Raw genomic sequence first — 21437 nt, 5'->3', positions numbered from 1 at the left:
TCCTGCCCAGCATGTGGTGCTTGTCTGCCCATGGCTTTCCACCAGTGCAGTGTGATGTGGTGCTTTTATCCTCAGCAGACTCTCCTTACTGGGGGTGCTTTTGGGATGGAGGTGAGGTAATACGATGGCCTTGATTGCTTCAGTTTTCTAGTCCCTGAGGTCTAAATTCCTTGAAGGAGGGATTTTACTTGAGCTGAGCCCCGTCTTTTTCTTGGGAAAGATATAACTTTTAGGAAATTAACTCCTTTCAACTTATTAGTTACTTTGTCCCTCTGATGAGTTTAGCTCCGCCCTTGCCTGGGGCAGTGCTGGAACCTGAGAGGGCTTTCAGTTCTATCTGATGAGCTGTTAAGGAGCAGAAAAAAGCCTTTTCAGAGTGGGACCCCTGTTCCTCCGGTTGTCAGTCAAGAGCTTAAGTTGGTTCATGGCTCTATGTATCTCCAGGCTCTATGTGACCCCTTTTCTTGGGTTCAGCCCTTTTGCAGTACTTTGTTCTGTCTGACTCAAAAAGCCTCTGTGTTTGTTTATTTGTTTCCCATCAGCTCCAACCCCCCCCCCCCAACCCGCTGGAGCAAAAGTTCCTATTATCTCTACTGCTTATTCCAGTCTCATCTTTGCTGAGGGTCTATTTTCAATAGTCAGAATTTGTTAATGAATTCTGCAAATGGAGCTTGGTTGAGCTAAGCCCTTGCTGCTAGTAAAGTCTGTTTCCTTTCCCTTTGAGGAACCAGTGTGCAGTGCCCATTGGGGAGGGGCACCAGCCTCCATGGCTTGAGGGACTTAAATTCTGTGTGAGTCCTCAGCTCTTCCAGACTGGTGTACACTGTGTATCCAGTCACTGATGTTCCCCCAGCAGTTGTTCTCTACTATTCCTGGCTATTTACCAGCTTGGCCTGGGAGTAATATTTATATTAAATGCAATTTCTTTCAAAACCTCGGCAAGATGTTTTAAAATATAAAAATTATTCTGAAATTTATATGTAAAGTCAAAGGAACTAGAATAACTAAAACAATCTGAAAAAGAACAAAGTGGGAAGAATCTGTCTGCTTGATTTCAAGACATTGTATAACTACAGTAATCAACACTGTTTGGTATTGGTGAGGGATAGATACATAGATCTGTAGAAGAAGACAGAAAATCCAGAAAAAGGCCCACACAAATTTGCCTTAGTGCCTTTTTATAAGGCACAGAAGCAATTCACTGAACGAAAAATAGCCTTCCAGCAGATGGGGCTGAAGTAATTGCACATCCTCAGGCAAAAACCAAAACAAAATGAAATAAACCTTATCTAAATCTCACACTTTATATACAAATTAATTCCATGTGAATCATGGACTTAAATAAAAATGGCTAAACCATAAAGCTTTTTGAAGAAAAGAGAAAATTTTCAGGATCTAGGACCAGACAACAAGTTCTTAGACTTCAAACCAAAAGCACCATCCATAAAAGGAAAAATTAGTAAATTGAACTTTATCAAAAATTAAAATTTTTGCTCTGTGAAAGAGCCTGTTAGGATGACATGACAAGCTACAGGTGGGAGAAAATATTTGTAAACCACAAATCCTACAAAAGACGAGAATCTAAAATAAAGAACTCTCAGAGTTCAACAGTAAAAAGCAAACACCAAAAAACCAATTCAATTAGAAAATGTGCAAAAAACTTGGAGAGAAATTTCACCAAAAGGATATACAGGCATACCTCGGAAATTTTATGGGTTCAATTCCAGACAAATGTAATAAAGTGAATATTGCAATAAAACTAGCATGGTAATTTGAAGCTGTGTGTGTCCCAGAAAATCATGTTCTTAAATTTAATCTATTCCTGTGGGTGTTAACCGATTGTTAGTAGGATTTTTTTGTGAGGCTACTTTAGGTAAAGACTGACTCACCTCAATCAGAATAGGTCTTAATCCTATTACTGGAGTCCTTTATAGGAGAATGAAATTCAGGCAAAGAGAGAGAAAGTGATGGAAGCAAGAAACTGAAGTCAGCAGAACTCAGAAGAGAAGAGAGAGAAAAACAGATGTTACTATATGCCTTGCCATGTGGCAGAGGAGCTAAGGATCACTGGCAACTGATCTTCATGAAGAAAGGACCCCCTTGATGATACCTTAATTTGGATATTCTCACAGCCTCAAACTATGAACTAATAAATTCCAATTGTTTAAAGCTAACCCATTTCATGGTAACTGCTTTAAGCAACCTATGAAATTCAAACAGTGAGTTGCATGATTTTTTAAATTTCCTAGTACATAGAAAGTTATGTTTACACTATACCATAGATTAAGTGTGCAAGAGCATTACATCTAAGAAAAAATGTAGATTCCTTCATTAAAAATATTTTGTTGCTAAAAATATATTAACTATCATTTGAGCCTTCAGTGAGTTATAATCTTTTTTGTAGAGGGTCTTGCCTTGATGTTGATAGCTGCTGACTGATCAGGGTGGTGATTGCTGAAGGTTGGGGTGGGTATGGCAATTTCTTGAAATAAAACAGCAATGAAGTTTGATGCATCGGTTGATTCTTCCTTTCAGGAAAGATACCCCTGTAGCATGCAGTGCTGTTTGGTACATTTTACACAGTAGAACATCTTTCAAAATTGAAATCAATCCTCTCAAACTCTGTAGCTGCTTTATTACTTGTTTATGTAGTTCTCTAAATCCTTTCTTGTCATTTCAACAGTGTTCACAAAATCTTTAGCAAGAGCAGATTCCATCTCAAGATACCACTTCTTTGCTCATCCATAAGAAGCAACTCCTGTCCATTCAAATTTTATCATTAGATTACAGCAACTCATTTACATCATCAAGCTTCACTTCTAATTCTCATTTTTTTTCTATTTCTACCACATCAGCAGTTACTTCCTCCACTTAAGTCTTGTACCCCTCACAGTTATCCATGAGGATTGGGATCAATTTCTTCCAAACGCCTGTCAATGTTGATATTTTGACCTCCTCCGATGAATCACAGATGTTCTTCATGGCATCTAAAATGATGAATCCTTTCTAGAAGGTTCTCAATTGACTTTGCCCAGGTCCATCAGAGGGATCATTATCTGTGGCAGTAATAACCTTATGGAATGTAGTTCCTAAATAGTTAAGATTGAAAGTTAAATGACTCCTTGATCCATGTGCTGCAGAATGGATGTTGTGTTTGCAGGCATGAAAATAACATTAATCACATTGTACATCTCCATCAGGACTCTTAGGTGATGAGATGCAGTGTCAATGAGTCATAATTTTGAAAGGAATTTTTTTTCTAAGTAATAGGTCTGAACAGTGAGCTTCAAATATTCATAAACCATGATTTGAACAAATGTGCTGTTATTCAGTCTTTGTTGTTCTAATTTTAGAGCACAGGCAGAGTAGATTCAACATAATGCCACTAGGATTTTCATAACGATAAATGAGCATTGCCTTCAACTTAAAGTCACCAGCTGCATTAGCTCCTAACAAGAGAATCAGCCTGTTCTTGGAAGCTTTGAAACCAGGTATTGACTTCTCCTCTCTAGCTATAAAAGTACTGGATGGCATATTCTTCCAATACCAGGCTGTTTTTTCACATTGAAAACATGTCATGTGGTGTAGCCACCTCATCTTCTGGATAACTTGCTGTAGTTTCTACATCAGTACTTGTTCTAGTTTGCTAGCTGCCAGAATGCAATATACCAGAAACGGAATGGGTTTTTGTTTTTTTTTTTAAGAGTACAAAATTTTGAGGTTTTTTATATTCATTGCAGACATATGTTCAAAACTATAAGTCTTTTCAAATGATTTCCAATCAGGGACTGATGTGGAAATCAACTAGATTTTAAAATTGACTCTTACTATTCACTTTGTATACTTCAACTGTTTAATTAAAATACATTCCAATTCCCTTTTCACCCCTTCCTTGTTCAAGTTTTGACTTGAGCATCTGACTGCTGACCCAAAAAGGAAAACTTCTCTGAACATCAGACCAGTGAAGTGGGCCAATGTGCAGATCCTGAAACGTGACATCAGATGAAAGTTTCGGCTCTGTGAAAAGTTTCACACAGGTTCTTGCAGCAGTCTGAAGGTCCCTTTAAGTGTTAAAATTCATCCTTCAAGCAGAAGACCAGCCATTAGCCTTGAGTATTGATTGTTTTTTCCCCACTGGTGTTTGTGGAATCTTCTGTATTGTTACTTTTTATGGATTCTAACAAGGTTGTTTTTTCCCCACTGGTGTTTGTGGAATCTTCTGTATTGTTACTTTTTATGGATTCTAACAAGGTTGTTTTTTCCCCACTGGTGTCTGTGGAATCTTCTGTATTGTTACTTTTTATGGATTCTAACAAGGTTTTAATTCTCTCACTTGCAGGCCTTTTCCTTTTCTTCCCAGCAAGAGCCTTACTGTTTGCTACAGATGGTAGCAGAAGGGCTGCCAGGCCCCACAGCTGATTACTTGATGGTGAAGGACGATCTTTACCTTCCTGCTGTAAAGTCCAGGCACTTTCTCTGGCCAGTTCTACAAATTTTTGCAGCTGGCTTTGATTTACGTTTTTGCTGATGTTTAGAGAAGTTTCAAAAGGATTCTGAATGTGTAGAGGAGAAGATTCAGGTTTGTTTTGTTCCCTTCCCTGTCGAATATTTATGGAATTTTTATTGTAGGCGAAATTTCCAAAGTACTCAAAAAATTCCTTCAGTAGTAATTCTAGTGTTTCTGTGTTTTCTGAAGGTTTAATTCTTTTCAAGTCACTAATAAATGTACAGTTGTGGCCCTCTATTACACACTTATCTTCTGCATCTATTCTTAGTAGTCAAATCACACTGAAACCCAGAGGCCTGGTGAGAGAACCTCACCAGTGGACACCGAGCATTTAAGATCTTCTGCACGCCCACACAACCAGGGCCGAAGTGGTCCAGGCACTCTCCGACCACAGACAGGATCTTCTGAGTGGCAACTCTTTCCGAAGGAACACTTTTCACTTGAAACTCTGTCAGAAAATTTCCTGAGGTCTTACGAGAGTTGAGTTTTTCAAGTTCATCTAGATCCAAAAACATGTCCAAATTACATCCTAGTTTCCCAAAACTGTTCACCGAGGAGCCAAAGGGTCTGACTGTACAGTAGGGAAAATACGCAGCCGCTATGTCTTCAATAAGAGAACAGGTTAGATATCGGAGTTTGGTGTTCTCCTCCGTTATCTGCAATTCCTTCAAGAGAGTGTGCAGCTGATTGTCTATACTTTCTGCATAATGAAGTAATTCAAAAAGTTTCTTGCTTGAAGGAGGTGACTGATCACTACACTGTATATGTGACTGTTCAGAAGTCTTGGTCGATGGATTCTTCAACTTTAAATTGAAGAAACGCGATCTGAATGGAATAACAGCCTCTGCGCCCAGGCTTGGAGTATGAGTTGAATTCTGAAATGAAGCTACACTTTCCTTTTGGCAAAATTCTACAACAGCATAGAGACCAAAACTTTCATAGAAGAAATGATTATTAATATGCCCATGTTGGGATAAATATTTAAGAAACTTTTTTTCACTGATTTTATTTGGGCAATGTATTAAAACAGTCCGCTGTGCCTGTTCTCGTCTTTCTTTCTGTACCTCAGAGAACCTCTTTAGGGGAGTGCTGTCTTCAGAGCCTGTCACCACGCTCCCTGATGGCTGCTCTTCTCGCTTGAGGTCTGTGGCCACAGGTCCAGGGCAACTAAGAAGTCTGCGGATAGGAGGTGGGACCCGACCTCTAGCGTGGGCACCTAGGTGTAACCACCTCAGCAGACCCACGCGGCAAGCCGCCATGGTCCCGGAATGGGTTTTTAAAGGGGGAATTTAATGAGTTGCTAGTTTACAGTTCTAAGGCCAAGAAAATGTCCCAATTAAAACAAGTCTATAGAAATGTCCAATTTAAGGCATCCGAGGAAAGATACCTTGGTTCAAGAAGGCCGATGACGTTCAATGTTTCTCTCTCAGCTGGAAGGGCACATGGTGAACATGGCGGCATCTGTTGGCATTTGGTGGCTCTACCAGAAAGGGACTCTCTCCAAAATGTTTCCTCTTTTAAAGGATTCCAGTAAGCAACTCCACCTTCACTGGAAATCATCTAATCAAAAGTTACCACCCACAACTGGGTGGGTCACATCTTCATGGAATCAAGATGCTCCCACCCAGTAATATTGAATGAAGATTAAAGGGCACGGCTTTTCTGGGTACCAGCGCAGTACTTTTTGCTTCATCTTGTATTTTGATGTTATGGAGATGGGTTCTTTCCTTAAACCTCATGAACCAACCTCTGCTAGCTATAAACTTTTCTTCTGCAGGTTTCTTACCTCTCTCAGCCTTCATAGAATTGAAGAGAATTAGGGCCCTTCTCTGAATTAGGCCTTAGTTTAGAGAATGTTGTGGCTGGTTTGACCTTCTATCCAAACCACTAAAACTTAATCTGTATCAGTGAAAAGGCTGTTTCTCTTTATCATTTGTGTGCTCACTTGGAGTAATACTTTTAATTCCCTTCAAGAACTTTTCTTTTGCACTCACAGCTTGGTGGTGCAAACTGTTTGGTGCAACCAGATATCATTTATATGTATTTGATAGCTAAAATAAAAAATAGTAACAACACCGAATTCTGGTAGGATGCAGAGAAACTGAGTGCATACATTGTTGGTAGAAATTTAAAATGATACAGTCACTCTGAAAAATAGTTCTGCAGTTTTTTCAAGAAAACTAAACATCAAACTATTATGTGGCCCAGTAGCTGCACTTCTGGGCAGTTATTCCAGAGAAATGAAACCTTAAATTCATGCAAAAGAATGCAAATGAATGTTTATAAAAGCTGTATTCATAATAGTTTCAAACTGGAAACAACGCAGATATTCTTCACAGTTTACTGTGGTAAATCCATAGCAAGGATTACTACTCAACAGTAAAATGGAATGCGCTATTGATATATGCAACAAACTAGATGAATTTCCAGAGACGCATGCTGAAAATTGAAAAAGCCAATACCAAAAGTTTATCCTGTATGATTCCATTTATATAATATTGTTGAAATGACAAAATTATGGAAATAGGAAGGAGATAGTGGTTACCAGGGGCTAAGAAGGGGGTGGGAGTGGGTGAGAAATGGGCATGTTTATAAAAGGAAAATGAGGAATTCTTGAAGTGATGGAAAGATTTTGTGTCTTGACTGTATCGAAGTCAATTTCCTGATTGTGATATCATACTATAGTTTTGTAAGTTGTTACTATTGGAGAACCAGGTGAAGGACAGACAGGATGTCCTGTATTATTTTTACAACTACAGTTGAATTTATAATTATCTCACAATGAAACGTTTAGTTAAAATAAATCTATCCACAAAAAAACCTACCCACAGAAACAAAGAAAACTAGCCAAACAAACAAAAACCACAAGTCCTTCATAACTTTATTGATGAGTTATACCAAACAAATATTCAAGGAAAATAAGGCCTATCTATTACAGACCATCCAGAGAATAAACTAAGAATGATAATTTGTGTCTTAGGTTCCTCAGAAAATTTCTGAAACAAGAATTAAGACCTAAACTCTTTAAAAAATGTTTCCTCTTTTTAATATTTGCAAACCCAGGGTAGTTAGAGAAAAGAAAAAAGGAATTAAGACAAAAGAGGAGGACAGAGAGTAGTGCTAGTTGATGAATTACTGAGTTAGTCAGTGTTTCAAGGCAAACTGAAAAGTACCACGACATGTTAATAAGGAGGTGTCTCTTCTTAGCCTTGTAGGACATGTCTTGATGTGCTGAATATTGAAATTTTTGGTGCAGTTGGTAGGATTGAAGGAGGGGAGATTTTAATTTTTTTGTTTGACTTCAGCTAATCTGTTCTCTGTTAGTCAAAATTTGTCTGTAAGGAATTAATTCCCCTGTATTTCCAGGTTGCATCATCTGGCCCCATAGGTTGTAGATCCAGGGTATAAGCTCTCACACCTTGTGGTATGGTGCCTCTTTCAAGATTGGAAATGGTAGAAGAGGCCCAAAGCTTTAGGCATGCATTCGATCATTCTAGTAGCGTTATCACTGGCCAGGCGGAGAGGTCAGGGAAGTCCAAGTAAGCCTGAGATAATAAGATTTTTCTAATGATTGCTTTAACATTTTTTAAAGCTATTATAATCTTGATGCCAAGGTTATATGCAAGACTAAATATGAGAGAGTAAAATCATAAGAAATCTTAACTTTGAATATGGTAACAAAAACTTTTAATAAAATATTAGAAAAGAGAATCCAGCAAAGCATATGCTATATACTTCTGCAAATATACACACACAAAAAGCATATATGTACTTAATTGCATTTGAGTGTGCATGTATATATACACATAAAATTGTGCTTGTGCACCAAGGTAATAATTGTCTTCCATTGGAAAGTTTAATAATATAATTTATACATTAATAAATTAAGGAGAAAGTATCAATTGTCTTAATATGTATAAAACATGCTTGATAAAATTTATATTTCTTTCTTGATTTAAAAAGAAGAAACTCAGCAATGTAAAAATAGAAGGAAACTCTTAATCAAATAAACTAATCTAACAAAATTCCATAATGTGTATTATATAAAATGGTGAAGTGTAAAAATCATGCCCTTTGAAATCAGGAATGGAACAAGGATGCTACTTATCATTTTTTTATCCAGTATTTTTCTATCTTCCTACAAAGGCAAATAGAAAAGATAAAAAAATAAAATTTGAAAAATTTGAAAGGAAGAAAGAAAATATAATTATCTAGAAATGACATAGTGGTTTAAATATATAGTTTACTTTATTATATTTATGGGGCTGTCCCTCTTTTCTTCAATTGCCCTCCCAACGGCAGAAGGCAAAACTCAAATTTCCAGCTCCTCTTGTAGCTAGAACATGATCGCGCAACTTAGTTTGTGTCAGCTAGGCATATATGTCCAAACTTCTATTGAAAATGAATTATATGAGGAAGCCAGTTTTAAGAAAGTTTTAATTTATGCTTATATTGGTAGTGACAGAGGCATAAAGAAGTTATCATTTCTACCAAAATTTGTTTGTAAATTAAATGCAATTCCATCAAAATACCAAGAGAAATTTTTGCGGACTTTGCAATTTAATCCTAAAATGTGTGTTTAAGAGCAAAGGTCTAAGAATATTTAGGATTATTTTGAAGATAAAGGACGAGGGGGAAGGATTTGCACTAGTAGCAAATAATACTTACATTAAAGTTATGAATACAGTTATTAAAAAGGATCGAGAACTTCTATCTCACATCTTATATAGAAATCAACTCAAAATGTATCAAAGACATAAATCTTAGAGCTAAGACCATAAAACTTTTAGAAGAAAATGTCTTAAAGACAGAAGGTGATTTCCTAGACCTTACACTGAAATGTGAGCAATGAAAGAACAAGCAGATAAATGGGATCTTGTCAACATTGAATACTTTTATCCATCAAAGGACTTTTTCAGGAAAGTAAAAAGGTAACCTATGGAATGGGAGACAATATTTGGAAAGCACATATTGGATAAGGGTTTAATATCCAGAATATAAAGAGATCCTACAACTCAACAATGAAAAGACAAACAACCCAATTAAAAATAGGTAGAAGACCTGGAGAGACACTTTCTGAAGAGGAAATACAAATTGCTGAAAAGCATATGAAAAGATGCTCAACTTCATTAGTTATTAGAGAAATGCAAATCAAAATCACAGTGAGATGTTGCATAACTACTAGAATGTCCATTATCAAAAACACAGAAAACTACAAGTTCTGAAGAGGATGTGGAGAAAGAGATACACTTACGTGCTGTTGGTTGGAATGCAGAATGGGGTAGCCATTCTGGAAGGCAGTTTGTTGAATGAAATACGCCAGAAACAAAAGATCAAATATTTTATTGTTGTGTCACTAATATACACTAACTGTAATTAGCAAAATCTAAGAATTGAATTTGAGAGCATATGTTATCAGAGGATAGAAAGTGACCAATTAATGACTAACTAGTACAGAATGTTCTGTAAGGCCCATTGTAAAGATACCTAGATTGTAAGCTCTTACCATAGTCACATCTATTCTTGAGTTATTTCTAAATTCTGAATTGATGTACTCTTTGTGTATAACCTGGTAGTTTCCTGGAACTCTGGGTATCTGTCTGATACCTGAGACTCAGAATTAGAGTTATGTAGCTCTGAAAGTCAGCATTATCCTATACAGCAACTTTTAAAGAAGTTGAAAAAGAGATCAGACTTCAGTTTTCTGAAGTTAATATAGAAATGTTTTCTATATTTTAAAACCTCAAATGTTTTCTGTATTTTAAAACCTCAACTTCTGTGTGAGACCAAAGGAAGAGTGTTTATTTTGTCCAAAATTTAATTTTTTCTGTAGCATACTCTCTAATTCAACCTGCCTTGTCAGTGTATTTAAACGACCTAATTATATGGAACCTAGAATAAGGAATGAGATCTTATTATTTTATATAGTTTAATGTAGTACCCCAATACATTCCAGAGTATTTGGGGGCAGAAAATAATAAAATAGTTGCAAAGTTCCCTAGAGGGACTGGGGAAAAGTATGGAACTATTAAACTTCCCCACTTGGGGAATTCCTAATATTCTCTCAACTTATTTCTGCCATGGTGAAGCTATGCCTATTTGTAATTATGCATTAGTCACCCCCAGAGACCCTCTTCTGTTGCTTAGATGTGGCCTCTTTCTCTAAGCCGGCTCTACCAGTAAACTTACTACTACCCTCCCCTCTATGTGAGATATGACACCCAAGGGTGTATGTCTCCCTGGCAGTGTGGCACATGACTCCCGAGAATGAGCCTGGCCCTGGAATTGTAGGACTGAGACTACCCTCTTGACCAAAAAGGGAAAGAGAAATGAAACAAAATAAAACTTCAGTAGCTAAGAGATTATCAGTAGAGTTGCGAGGTCATTCTGGAGCTTACTCTTGTGTAGGCTTCATCCATATATTGCAAATTGCCACAGTGTGCCTAGCCTAACCAACAGTATTCCTGAAAATCCTGAATTCCTCAGGCTCTGCCTAAGACTCTATGAAACTTTTTCTTAGTAAGTATATCTGTTCAGAAACTTGAGGCATCCAGATTGTTCTAATGCCAGATAAGCCCTGAAATCCAGAGATAGCAATCTCTCCAAGAATATCAACTAGTTTCATTCCTCTACCCCATTTCATTCCTCAACACTCCTTTCCAACACAAAGAAGTAAAAATGGTAATTGCCTAGATATCCCTGAAGATTAAGGGAATGATGAAATGAGAGGGAGGAAATGTAACTGAGAAATTAGAATTGAACTAATGATTATGACCACTGACTCATTATATAGATATTTCTTTTTAATTTCTAGTGTAGTAGAATAGCTAGAAGCAAATACCTGAGATTGTTGAATTATAATCCAGTAGCCTTAATCTTTGATAATGATTGTATAACTATATAGCTTTATCATGTGACCATTTGATTGTGAAAACTTTGAGACTGATACTTCCTTTATCCAGTATTTGGGTACATGTGTAATAAGATAAAGACATAAAATAATAAAAATGAAGGAGAGAAGGGGTATGGGATTTTGTGGTTTATTTTTATTTTTTATTTTTTTGGAGTAATGAAAATGTTCTAAAATTTATTATGATGATGAATGCATAACTATATAATGATACTGTGAGCCATTGATTGTATACTTTGGATAGATTATATATAGATGTGTGACTAAATCTCAATAAAATTTCATTAAAGGGAAAAACACAAGGGTAGAGAAATGAACCAGTGAAATAGAATAGAGAGATGAGGAATAGACCAACTTGTAACATGGGTAAACCAATGCAGAAAGGATGGATTATTCAATAAATGGTGCTTTAATAATTAGTATCCCAATGGACTAAAAATACAAAAATAAAAATTGCAAACAATATTAGCACAACTTACATGATACTTATTATGTACTAGGTACTGTTTTAAGCATTTTACATATGTCAACTCATTTAATCAGGAAAATGAAAAATTTTACACAACAAGGTTTTGCACCCATGATATTGGCAGAAATTACATACCTGTCATTTATAGATGTCCAAAACCTAAAACATCACATACTCTTTATTTGCTGGTTAGAGCATAAATTGTTATAATTTTGGAAGGCATTTTGACAGTTACTAGTAAAGTTGAAGCTGTTCGATCTTGTGACCTAACAGTTCCACTCTGGTATCTACTCCTAGAGATAAAATTCACTAATTTGTAAAGGTAAAAATTTGGAAAACATATGAATGAATATACAGAGAATATGGATAAATAAATTTAGTATATTCATACTAACAGTTAAAGTGAATATATATATATATATATATATATATATATATATATATATATATTCCTAACAGTTAAAATGAATCAATAAGGAGAGATTATTTTAAAAAATGGTAAAAGGGAGCAGATTGTAGAAGGATATTGTTCTAGTTTGCTAGCTGTTGGAATGAAATAACCAGAAACAGATTGGCTTTTAAAATGGGGAATTTAATAAGTTGCAAGTTTATAGTTTTTAGGCCATGGAAATGTCCCAATTAAGGCAAGTCTATAGAAATGTCCAAACTAAGGCATCTAGGGAAAGATACCTTGGTTTAAGAAGGCCAGTGAGGTTCAGGGTTTCTCTCTCAGCTAGAAGGGTGTATAGTGAGCATGGCAACAGTCTGTTAGCTTTCTCTCCAGGCTTTCAGCTTCATGAAGCTCCCCGCGGGGGTGGAATGGGCCCCGGCTCACGTCCTTTTCTGCTCTCTCAGAATCTCCAAAGGTTGCTGTCTGGTGGACTCTGTGTTTTTCTTGGCCTCGTGGCTCTGCTCGGCGGTGCTGTGGCTTTCTTATCATTCTGAAAAAGAGCATTCTCTCCTAAAAATGTCTCCTCTTTTATAGAATCCCAGTAAACTAATCAAGACTCATGTAGAATGGGTAGAGGCACATCTCCATCTTATCAAGTTTAATACCCACAATTGATTGAGTCACATCTCCATGGAGATAACCTAATCAAGTTTCCAATTTATGGCACCATGTAGAGATTAGAAGATACCGTTGCTCCCACAAGATTGATTAGGATTAAAACATGGCTTTTCTAGGGTACATAAATCCTTTCAAACCAGCACAGATACATACAATATTATATCTTAGTATCAAGGTAAAAACATGCAGAACAATAATGTAGCTTATTAAGGAATGCACACATTTTATGCATGGGAATGCCACAGTCAGGATGGTGTTTACTTCTGGGGGCAAAGGAAAGGAATGTGTTTATTTGGGAAGAGACACAAAGGAGTTTCAAAGTTATTTGTGGTATTGAAGTTGGTTGCCGGTAGGCAGAGGACTGTTTCATCATCTTGCACATTTTTGTGTAGGTCTTAAATAATTTATGGCAACCAAAGCAAAATGGAAATTCTGCATTAAAAGTTTATTGTTGAAAGCATAGGCTTTATTGGAATTTGAAAATTTGATTTGGGTCAAATACCTCCTGATCTGAGGATATCAGCTACCTAAGGGATTCCTTTATGAAGAGAAAATCTTTCAAGGACAAAGTATTTGAAACATACATATAATCTCCAGTAGTTTTATTTTTAAGTGTGGCTGTTATTATATATGCCTTTGTGATAGAGATAGAGGATGAATATTAGTATCTCTTTTAGGTGTATAGGAATCAAATATTTAAGTGGTTTTAAAGCTAGGCCCATATATTTGGTGACCGAAAAGTTTTAAAAGAGACTTCCAGTCTCCCAAGCATACTTCACTATAAGACTTCATCCTTTATGTTGCTGAGTTTATTCTCATTTTTTTTTTTTAATTACCTTGGGCTATGTTTCTAACTTCCATTATATTGTAATCTTCTCGAAGGAAAGAAACTGTGCTTCTGGTGAGTGAGAGAGACCCTAGCAAGTGAGGTGATGTATTTATTCTTAATTGGACTTCTGGAAATCTAGAGGGCTTTCTCGTTTGATAATGTTGATTCAATTGTTATGAATATTGTAGATATTAAAGACCATACACATAGTTTTTATACCTCTGTATAATGCTATTTTGCACACAAGGGATAAACAGTACCTGCCAGGTGTTTGAGCCGTGGAGTTAATTACATTTATAATGGATGGAGCCATGGAGTTACATTTATGATGGCCTGACAATGAAATGGATTTAGAGATTTAAAAATAGTATTTGAGACTATGTTTGCTTGTCACATGTTAGAGACTGAAAGGGATTTATTTAAGGATCAGATGACTGAGCTTTTCTGCTCAGCTGCTACAGGAAGGAGCTGTAATTTAGGAGACAGTGCCAATCCTTGAGAATGTGTTTAAAAGACAATACTTTTAGTAATTAGGAGTAAGTGGTACATTTTTCCTAACAGCTTCTTTTTTTCTGGTACCTCTGCTATTTCTAAATGCTACTAAACACAATAATAATATCTAATATCCCTGATTTGTTGTTTTTTTAAAAAAAACAAAATGGTCTAGAAGAATGTGGTCTTAGAGCAGTGATTTTCAACCAGGGCCCCTACTGCCTCTCCAAGGGACATTTGGCTATGTCTGGAGACATTTTTTGGTTGCCACAAATTGGAGGATTGAGAGGATGGAGAGGGGAAAATAGTAATGGTATCTAGTGGATAGAGGCCAGGGATGCTGCTAAACATCCTATATGCACAGAGCATCCCCTAGTAACAAAGAATTATCCATCCTAATCTGTCCATAGTGCTGAGGTTGTGAAAGCCTGCTTTGAGAGAGAAACTACAGTCTTTTTAAAGGCTTTATGTGTCTATGTTATTTTCAGCATACCTGTATAGAAGCTTTATAAATTGCTATTCCTAGTTTTCATGCCTCATAATGCACGTAAATATTTTGGTCACTTCTAATATGTTTACAAAAGGAAATAGTCTGTCAATGAGGAAAGTTCTTTAAAATAAGACATTTTTGTTTGTTGTTTGTTGTTCAGATTATGAAGAAAATGCTTGGTTTTATTTGAGTATAGAAGATTCACAGATGCATAAAGAATAGTTTTGGGTAGTGGGAGTTCACATGTTTTTCCTTATTTATTTCATCCTTTCCTGAACTTCCCCAGTTAGCAATCATGCAGCTTCTCCAGCTTTGTGTCTTTATTTTTTTTTTCCATTTAACATTAGCCAGGCATGTTTTTTTGCCATCTCATTATTCTTTAGCTACATAACATTATATTCTGATAGCTACATAACACTCCATTGTAGGAATCTTTTGCAATTTATTTTTAAAATATCCTATTTGGGAAATTGTGTTGTTTTTAGTCTTTCCCTTCTGAGAAAATAGTGCTGGATTTATACCTTTATTTACTATCTGTTGTTTCTTGAAAACAAAGTTCTAATAGTTGGATTTCTGGGTCAAAGATTTTGAAAAAATTGGAAAGCCCTAAACTTATCAATTTACTTTTTATAAAAATTATATTAATATACACTCATTGAACTATATGAAAATGTGTTTGCTACTATTTAATATTGGTATTTTTGCAAAACACTTGTATAAAGGTGATCAAGAAGTAGAAGTCTACCATAAGGAAGATTAGATATTTGGATATAGCTTTAATTTGCATTGTTATAGGTCGGAATTATTTCCAAACAAAGCAGACATTGCCTAGGCTCAGGGATCACCAGCTTAAGCATGTCAGGAGTCAGGCTGGCGACCTAGGTGTAGGGAAATCTTGGGCACCATGAATGACCCTGGCACCTCAGGAAAGAGGAAAGGCAGGGAAAATGGAAATTTATTAAAGTCATAAGTATCTTTTCTCCATCACAGAGCTTTCATACTTCGGGAAAATTTTAGATAACCTAATTCAACCGCTTCACATTTCAGATAAGGAAACTCAAGTCCATGAACTTTCAGGGAATTACCCAAATTCACACAGTTAGCTAATGTTAAAGTTAAAATTGCACTATAGATGGCTGACTCATGACTGTAAGGTCTTTTTTACTGAACCATTCTTCGATTTGGCTTTGGTTCTTAACTGTGAAAATATAATCACCCATGAGCCCAAGCATGAAAGGATTCAGAGAAGCCCTAAAAGATATCAAGCTGTTTACTTCCTGTCAATTATTTATAGTAGGGATTTCCTCAAAAAGTATATGAATTTATTCTCTAGACTTGGTGTTATAGAGAATGGTTGAAGACAATGAGGGGACTAGGGTAATGAGATATAACTGACATGGGTGAGTCCGTGATAATGGCCATACAGTTTAAAATGAAGGCAACATCTGATTTGATTCGTCAGGCACATAGATACATTACACAAGATAATCTTAAAGAGCATCATTCCTTTGAGCATATGAACTTCAAGAGACAATTTATGTGGAAAGAAACTAATTATAAGGAATTTTTGCATCTATTAGAAAAGTAACATAGATGACCTGCCTCCCTGCATCCATTTCCACTAAGTTAATAATGCAGTAAGTCAGTTGATAGTCATCCTTCTAGCTAGAAAACATTAGGTGTTCCTTTGGCAGAAACCTTGTTTCTATAAAAGCAATTTAAGAATTTTTGCATAGATTAGACAGATAGATATGGATATATAGATATATTAATTTTTCTTCTTGAAGACAGATTTAATATATAAAAGAAAAATACCTGAAAAAGACAGGTAGAAACTACCAGCAAAATCCAAAACTTTTTGGCAAAGATAGCAACTCTTATTGTGGAAAAAGCTGAAGGGTGTTGGAGAGGCTTTCAAACTAGTAGGCCAAAGGAACCAACAAGGGAAATATTAAATTGCTTTGCTCTCACCTGCCCTAAATCATAGCACCCCACAAGAGAAAACAATTTTTAATAAGATTTTTTTATTATTTCCAAAATAGCATATATATATGGCTGTGTTTATCAAGTTAACTAAGCTATTTTTACCCTTAGAAAATGCTTGAATCTTTCAATAAAATTTAAGAATCATATAACAGTCGCAATTGCTTTAGATTATATATTCTATGAATGACAACTCATGGAACAGATTGTAATTTAGGAAATAGCTATTTAGTTTTTTACTGTAACATTTAGCCCTTTAGTGGATAAATCACAAAAATCATTACTGTCCATTAAATAAATGCTCATTAAGATTAAAAAAACACTTATTTACTATGTTTTAGTTGTATATCAAATTTATTTAGACAACCACATAGGTTCAGTTAAATCAATTGATGACTATATAGATTCAATATCAGATGTTAGAGTTGCTAAAATCTTGGTAAATGAAAAATAATTCTTCAGGCAGTACAGAGAATTTATGTGGACATAATTCAGAAATGAATCTCAGTTTTTTATTTTCATGAACTGGGACAGGGTTGTTCTGCCATTGATGATAATAAAGGATAGCTTGTGGATAATATTTACTAAAGAGAATAAGTTTGGGTTCAGGAATGCTCCCGAGATGTCAGGGAGAGAAACATATTCAGGAGGGAAAACTGAGAACTAACCAATGGTGATATTCAGGGCTAGTGAAAAATTTTTGATAGTCAGCTAAATCATAAAAGGGATTGAAAATTATTTGGAGCTAATTGTGAGACCTGTTGTACTAGGTGGGATAGGATAAATGAGAAATTTACGAATGCGGAAAACAATGAATTTTTCGATAATAATGAGTATAAGCAGTTGTATGTGCTGTTCCTGAATTAATTTTTAAAAAATAAATCATCAAGGAATCTGCTCAGTAGTATATTTGCTAACTTATATTGATAATAATTATATGAATATTTACTTTTTACTTTTTTCAGGGAATGCAAATTAACCATGAAATAATTATTAATAAGGAAAAGTAAAAGGCAAACTGAAAAGATCAAACTATCAACTGAGTCCCTGAAAAATGAAAATATAACTGGCATGGCAAGCATAGTCATTTATCATGTCAGCTCAGTTCTAATAGTTATATCCATGAGTTAGAATGTTAAGGTCACCATTTGATATGGAAGAAATTGGAAACCACCACCAGTGACAGCAAATGTTCAGGAGGTCAGTGCAAACTTTCTTTGCCAAAAAGTTTTGGATTTTGCTGGTAGTGTCTTTAAATGTTAAAGACATTTAAAGGTCTTTAACAACCGTGTACAGATCACATGTAGAAAATGATGTCACTCCAACTCCTATGAGGTTATGTTAATAAAGAATCAACTTCAGATTGAGAAAGTAAACATCACTGCTATGTTTCAGAAGTCATAATACTAGTTCTTCTGTAAGAGGTACACTGTATTACAAGCTACGTGTTTGCAGCTGTTTCTGGCTCAGCTTAGCTCTCCGTGTTATATTGAATCAAACCTCATAGGTTTTTAAAGTAGTGCTGTTTCAGAAATGGATACATGTCTTGGATGGTTGTCTGGTAGGGGAGAACCTGTTTCTATTGTACAATTGGTTTAGATTGGACACATAATATGAATGAATATTTTTGTGACTGAGTTTAGATATACATCTTGATATTTCATGGTCTCATAGTTTTACTTAGTTTTCACTTTAAAAGTTTCAGATTACTATATTATACGTTTTTAAAGCTGGTCCTTCACAACAGAGGGAGATTTAATTCAGTTCTTTTCAGGAAATGTTTAATGAGTACTCACCAGGACCAAGGCTCTGAGAAGGAACTTCTGAAATTGAAACAGAAATGAGAAAATTGCTTCTCCAGAGGCTGGGAGATGAGACAATGTAGATGCAGAAATACTTACATGCAGAGTAAAATTGTGATGTTTGGCTTTCTAGTATCATTTTATGTGCCTTATTACTTTTTTGGTGTTTTTTTTTTCTTCATTAAATGCTTTGGTGAAATTGCAAAATAAAACATTTAAGCAGACTTAAGTATCCATATCTCTTACCAGGAGTTATTATGTAGGAAATTTAAAATAATGGATAATTGGAATATGTTTATATTTTCATAAATATCTAATATTATCTTTGTTTTTTTGTATAAATAGTCCCCACTACTTCTGCCCCAGGAATGCATGAAACTCGAAGCAAAATAATGAAACCACATCATAAAACCTAACCCACAAGATGAAGATGCTAGATAAGTTGTCCAGCTCTCTCAGCTTGCCCAGTTGCTTCTTATCCTATAATATAGTGATACGTTTGACATAAATACTATTTAAAGCAACTGTGTATGACCAATGTTGTGGTTTAAAAATACTGAGTTATAAGACATAAACTAATATTCTGTTTTAGTTTTAAATGTTTGAGCTATAGCTTGCTTGGAGTAATAAAAGAAAGTAAATGCCAGGGAATGCTGTCAATATATTCCCTACTAATTATAATAACATGAACAACAAGACGAGATTTTAACAGACCTTGTACAATGAATAATCTTTCCTGCAAGTAAGTTTGCCACTATACAATATAATTGAAGCCATAAAGGCACAACCCTCTAACTAATTCTGAATAAATCTGCTGATAATACCAGTCCCAAGGACAATATACTGAACTGCCAGGATTTGACTAAGTACAGGTTCAAGGTTTGAGAACACTCTGCTTCAGATAGAATGACACATACCTTAATAGAACATAAATAAAAATATTGCTCAAATAAAAATATTGCTCAAGGCTTGTTCATTATTTTATTACATGATATAATGTTCCCAGGTTAATAAAAACTTTTAGGGTTATTAGATGGGCAAACAAACCAATTTAGAAAAATCTAATTAAAAACCCACCTGTGTAATATATTAATTATAAACAAATTGTTTTAGTTTTTATTGCAGAAAGGAATCTTATATCTAAGTATGGATTATCTAATGAGTGATTTGATCATTTTAAACTGGAAGATGAGTTGAGGGTTTATTTGAGGAACAAATTTATAAGTGATAGAGACCAAGATCCCAATAAAATAAAGAAATAAGAATGATTAAAGGAAATTAAGGTAACATTTTCATGTTTTAAGATAAAGATTTCAAAATGTAAATCGTATGATTCCAGTTAGAGAAGTGGTCATAAATAAGTAGAATCACATTCAATATGGAAGTATACCCTAAAAATCAGAGAAAAACACATTACAGGAATAAAAATTGAATTTCATAGTAATCTACAAAGATCTAAACAGTATCTATTAAAAACTCTTAATATCTAGTCAGTAGTATAATAAGTTCAGATCAAAAGAGAAAACAAATGAAGAAGCAAGGTTATTTAAGTGAAACATTCTGTGTATTACTTCCATGTAATTTGGGGCTTCATTCATGCATGCATGCACTGTGCCAAGCAGTGGGACTACAACAGTGGATTAAGACCAACATGACATCTCTCAATTTTGGGAGTTTAAAGTCTACCAAAAAAGAAAATCAGTATACACTTAATAGAATAAATATATAATGAAAAATATTGAGTGCTTTGACAGTAACAAGCAAGGTGCTATTAAGGAGAATAATAGATGGTTGACTATTCTAAGCAGGGTGTTAAGGGAAGGAATCTTTGAGGAGAAAATGTTTGATCTAATATCTGAATGACAAAAAGTAGCTAGAAATTTGAAGTTCTGTAAAAAGGAGGAGGGTTTTGCTAGACAAAAGGAAGGACAAGGGTTAAAGCCCTGAGAGAGAAACTAGACTGGTCTCTGGGAATAGGATGGGTGGTTTTAGCAGAGACTGTATTTAAACAGAGAGGAGAAGAGAAAGTAAATGTTTATATAAGAAGTAATTTAGAGGGAAAGATATTTGGAACTACATATCAGTAAGTGATTATTAAAATAGATAAAACAGATCTTAAAGGGTTGTCTAGTCTGACCCCTTCCTACTTAGTCCAGGTCTAATTCTCCTAGATGGATAGTCCACCTTTCTTATGTCAAAGAAGAGAATTAGACTATGGAAGTCTTATAAGAAGGTATTTGTAGATGTGGTTTTTGTGTGTTCCACCATACCTGTAACATTTAGTTCCTGAAATTTATGTTTTGGGGGAGGGACTGAAAGAACCAGAGGACTATCCTACACAGTTTCTTTAGATTGCATAAGTTTTTTATTTATCCCCGAGTTTCCGGAGATAACCCACCACTGTGTGTGGCCATATCATATTAGACTTTCAAGGAAATAGCTCAGGGTCCAGGAATCACATTTTTTACATGACTACTTTTAAAGTTTTCTTATCTTTCTTATAAGAAAAAAGTGCCTGTAGCACTTTATTTATTTGCCAGGATGTTATACTTCAAGTTGATTTCAGAAAGAGAGTATTTGTTACATTATCTAGAAACTAGGCAAATCTTCAGAATTAGACCACAAAGGAGTAAAAAGAATGACTTGTAAAACCAAAATAAAAAAAGAGAGACCCCGATAACAAATTAAGACTATTGTTTCTTCCACCTTATTGCTTTTGCCCCAACAATCTCCTTGGTAATAAGACTATAGTTCCCTTTTACAATTTTTTTTAATGGAAACACTTGAAGTGCAGGGACTTTAACTTACATATGGAGATTGAAGCATTGGTATGCTGGAATCTTACTACAGACTTGTCTTCGGGGTTGGTGTTATAGGACTGCCATA

General features: G+C 35.2%; 1 protein-coding gene across 1 annotated transcript; it reads right to left on the bottom strand.

Annotated features, from left to right (window-relative positions):
• Nucleotides 1-3881: 3881 nt before the first annotated feature.
• On the bottom strand, nt 3882-5766 carry LOC143681493 (poly(A) RNA polymerase, mitochondrial-like). Its single transcript, XM_077158573.1, has 2 exons — nt 4817-5766; nt 3882-4770 (listed from the first exon to the last, which is right to left on the bottom strand). The coding sequence occupies exons 1-2, from the start codon at nt 5764-5766 to the stop codon at nt 4104-4106; spliced, it is 1617 nt and encodes a 538-aa protein (XP_077014688.1). The 3' UTR covers nt 3882-4103.
• Nucleotides 5767-21437: the final 15671 nt, after the last annotated feature.

Source organism: Tamandua tetradactyla, chromosome 1, assembly GCF_023851605.1.
Source record: "Tamandua tetradactyla isolate mTamTet1 chromosome 1, mTamTet1.pri, whole genome shotgun sequence".
Lineage (NCBI taxonomy): Eukaryota > Metazoa > Chordata > Mammalia > Pilosa > Myrmecophagidae > Tamandua > Tamandua tetradactyla.
This window is presented reverse-complemented; position numbering and strand designations above follow the sequence as displayed.

Coding starts and splice junctions, on each gene's coding strand:
- LOC143681493 (XM_077158573.1), bottom strand. CDS start 5,766: ATGGCGGCTTGCCGCGTGGGTCTGCTGAGGTGGTTACACCTAGGTGCC. Junction 4,771..4,816: donor GCTCGGTGTCCACTGGTGAG/GTTCTCTCACCA, acceptor TTGACTACTAAG/AATAGATGCAGAAGATAAGT.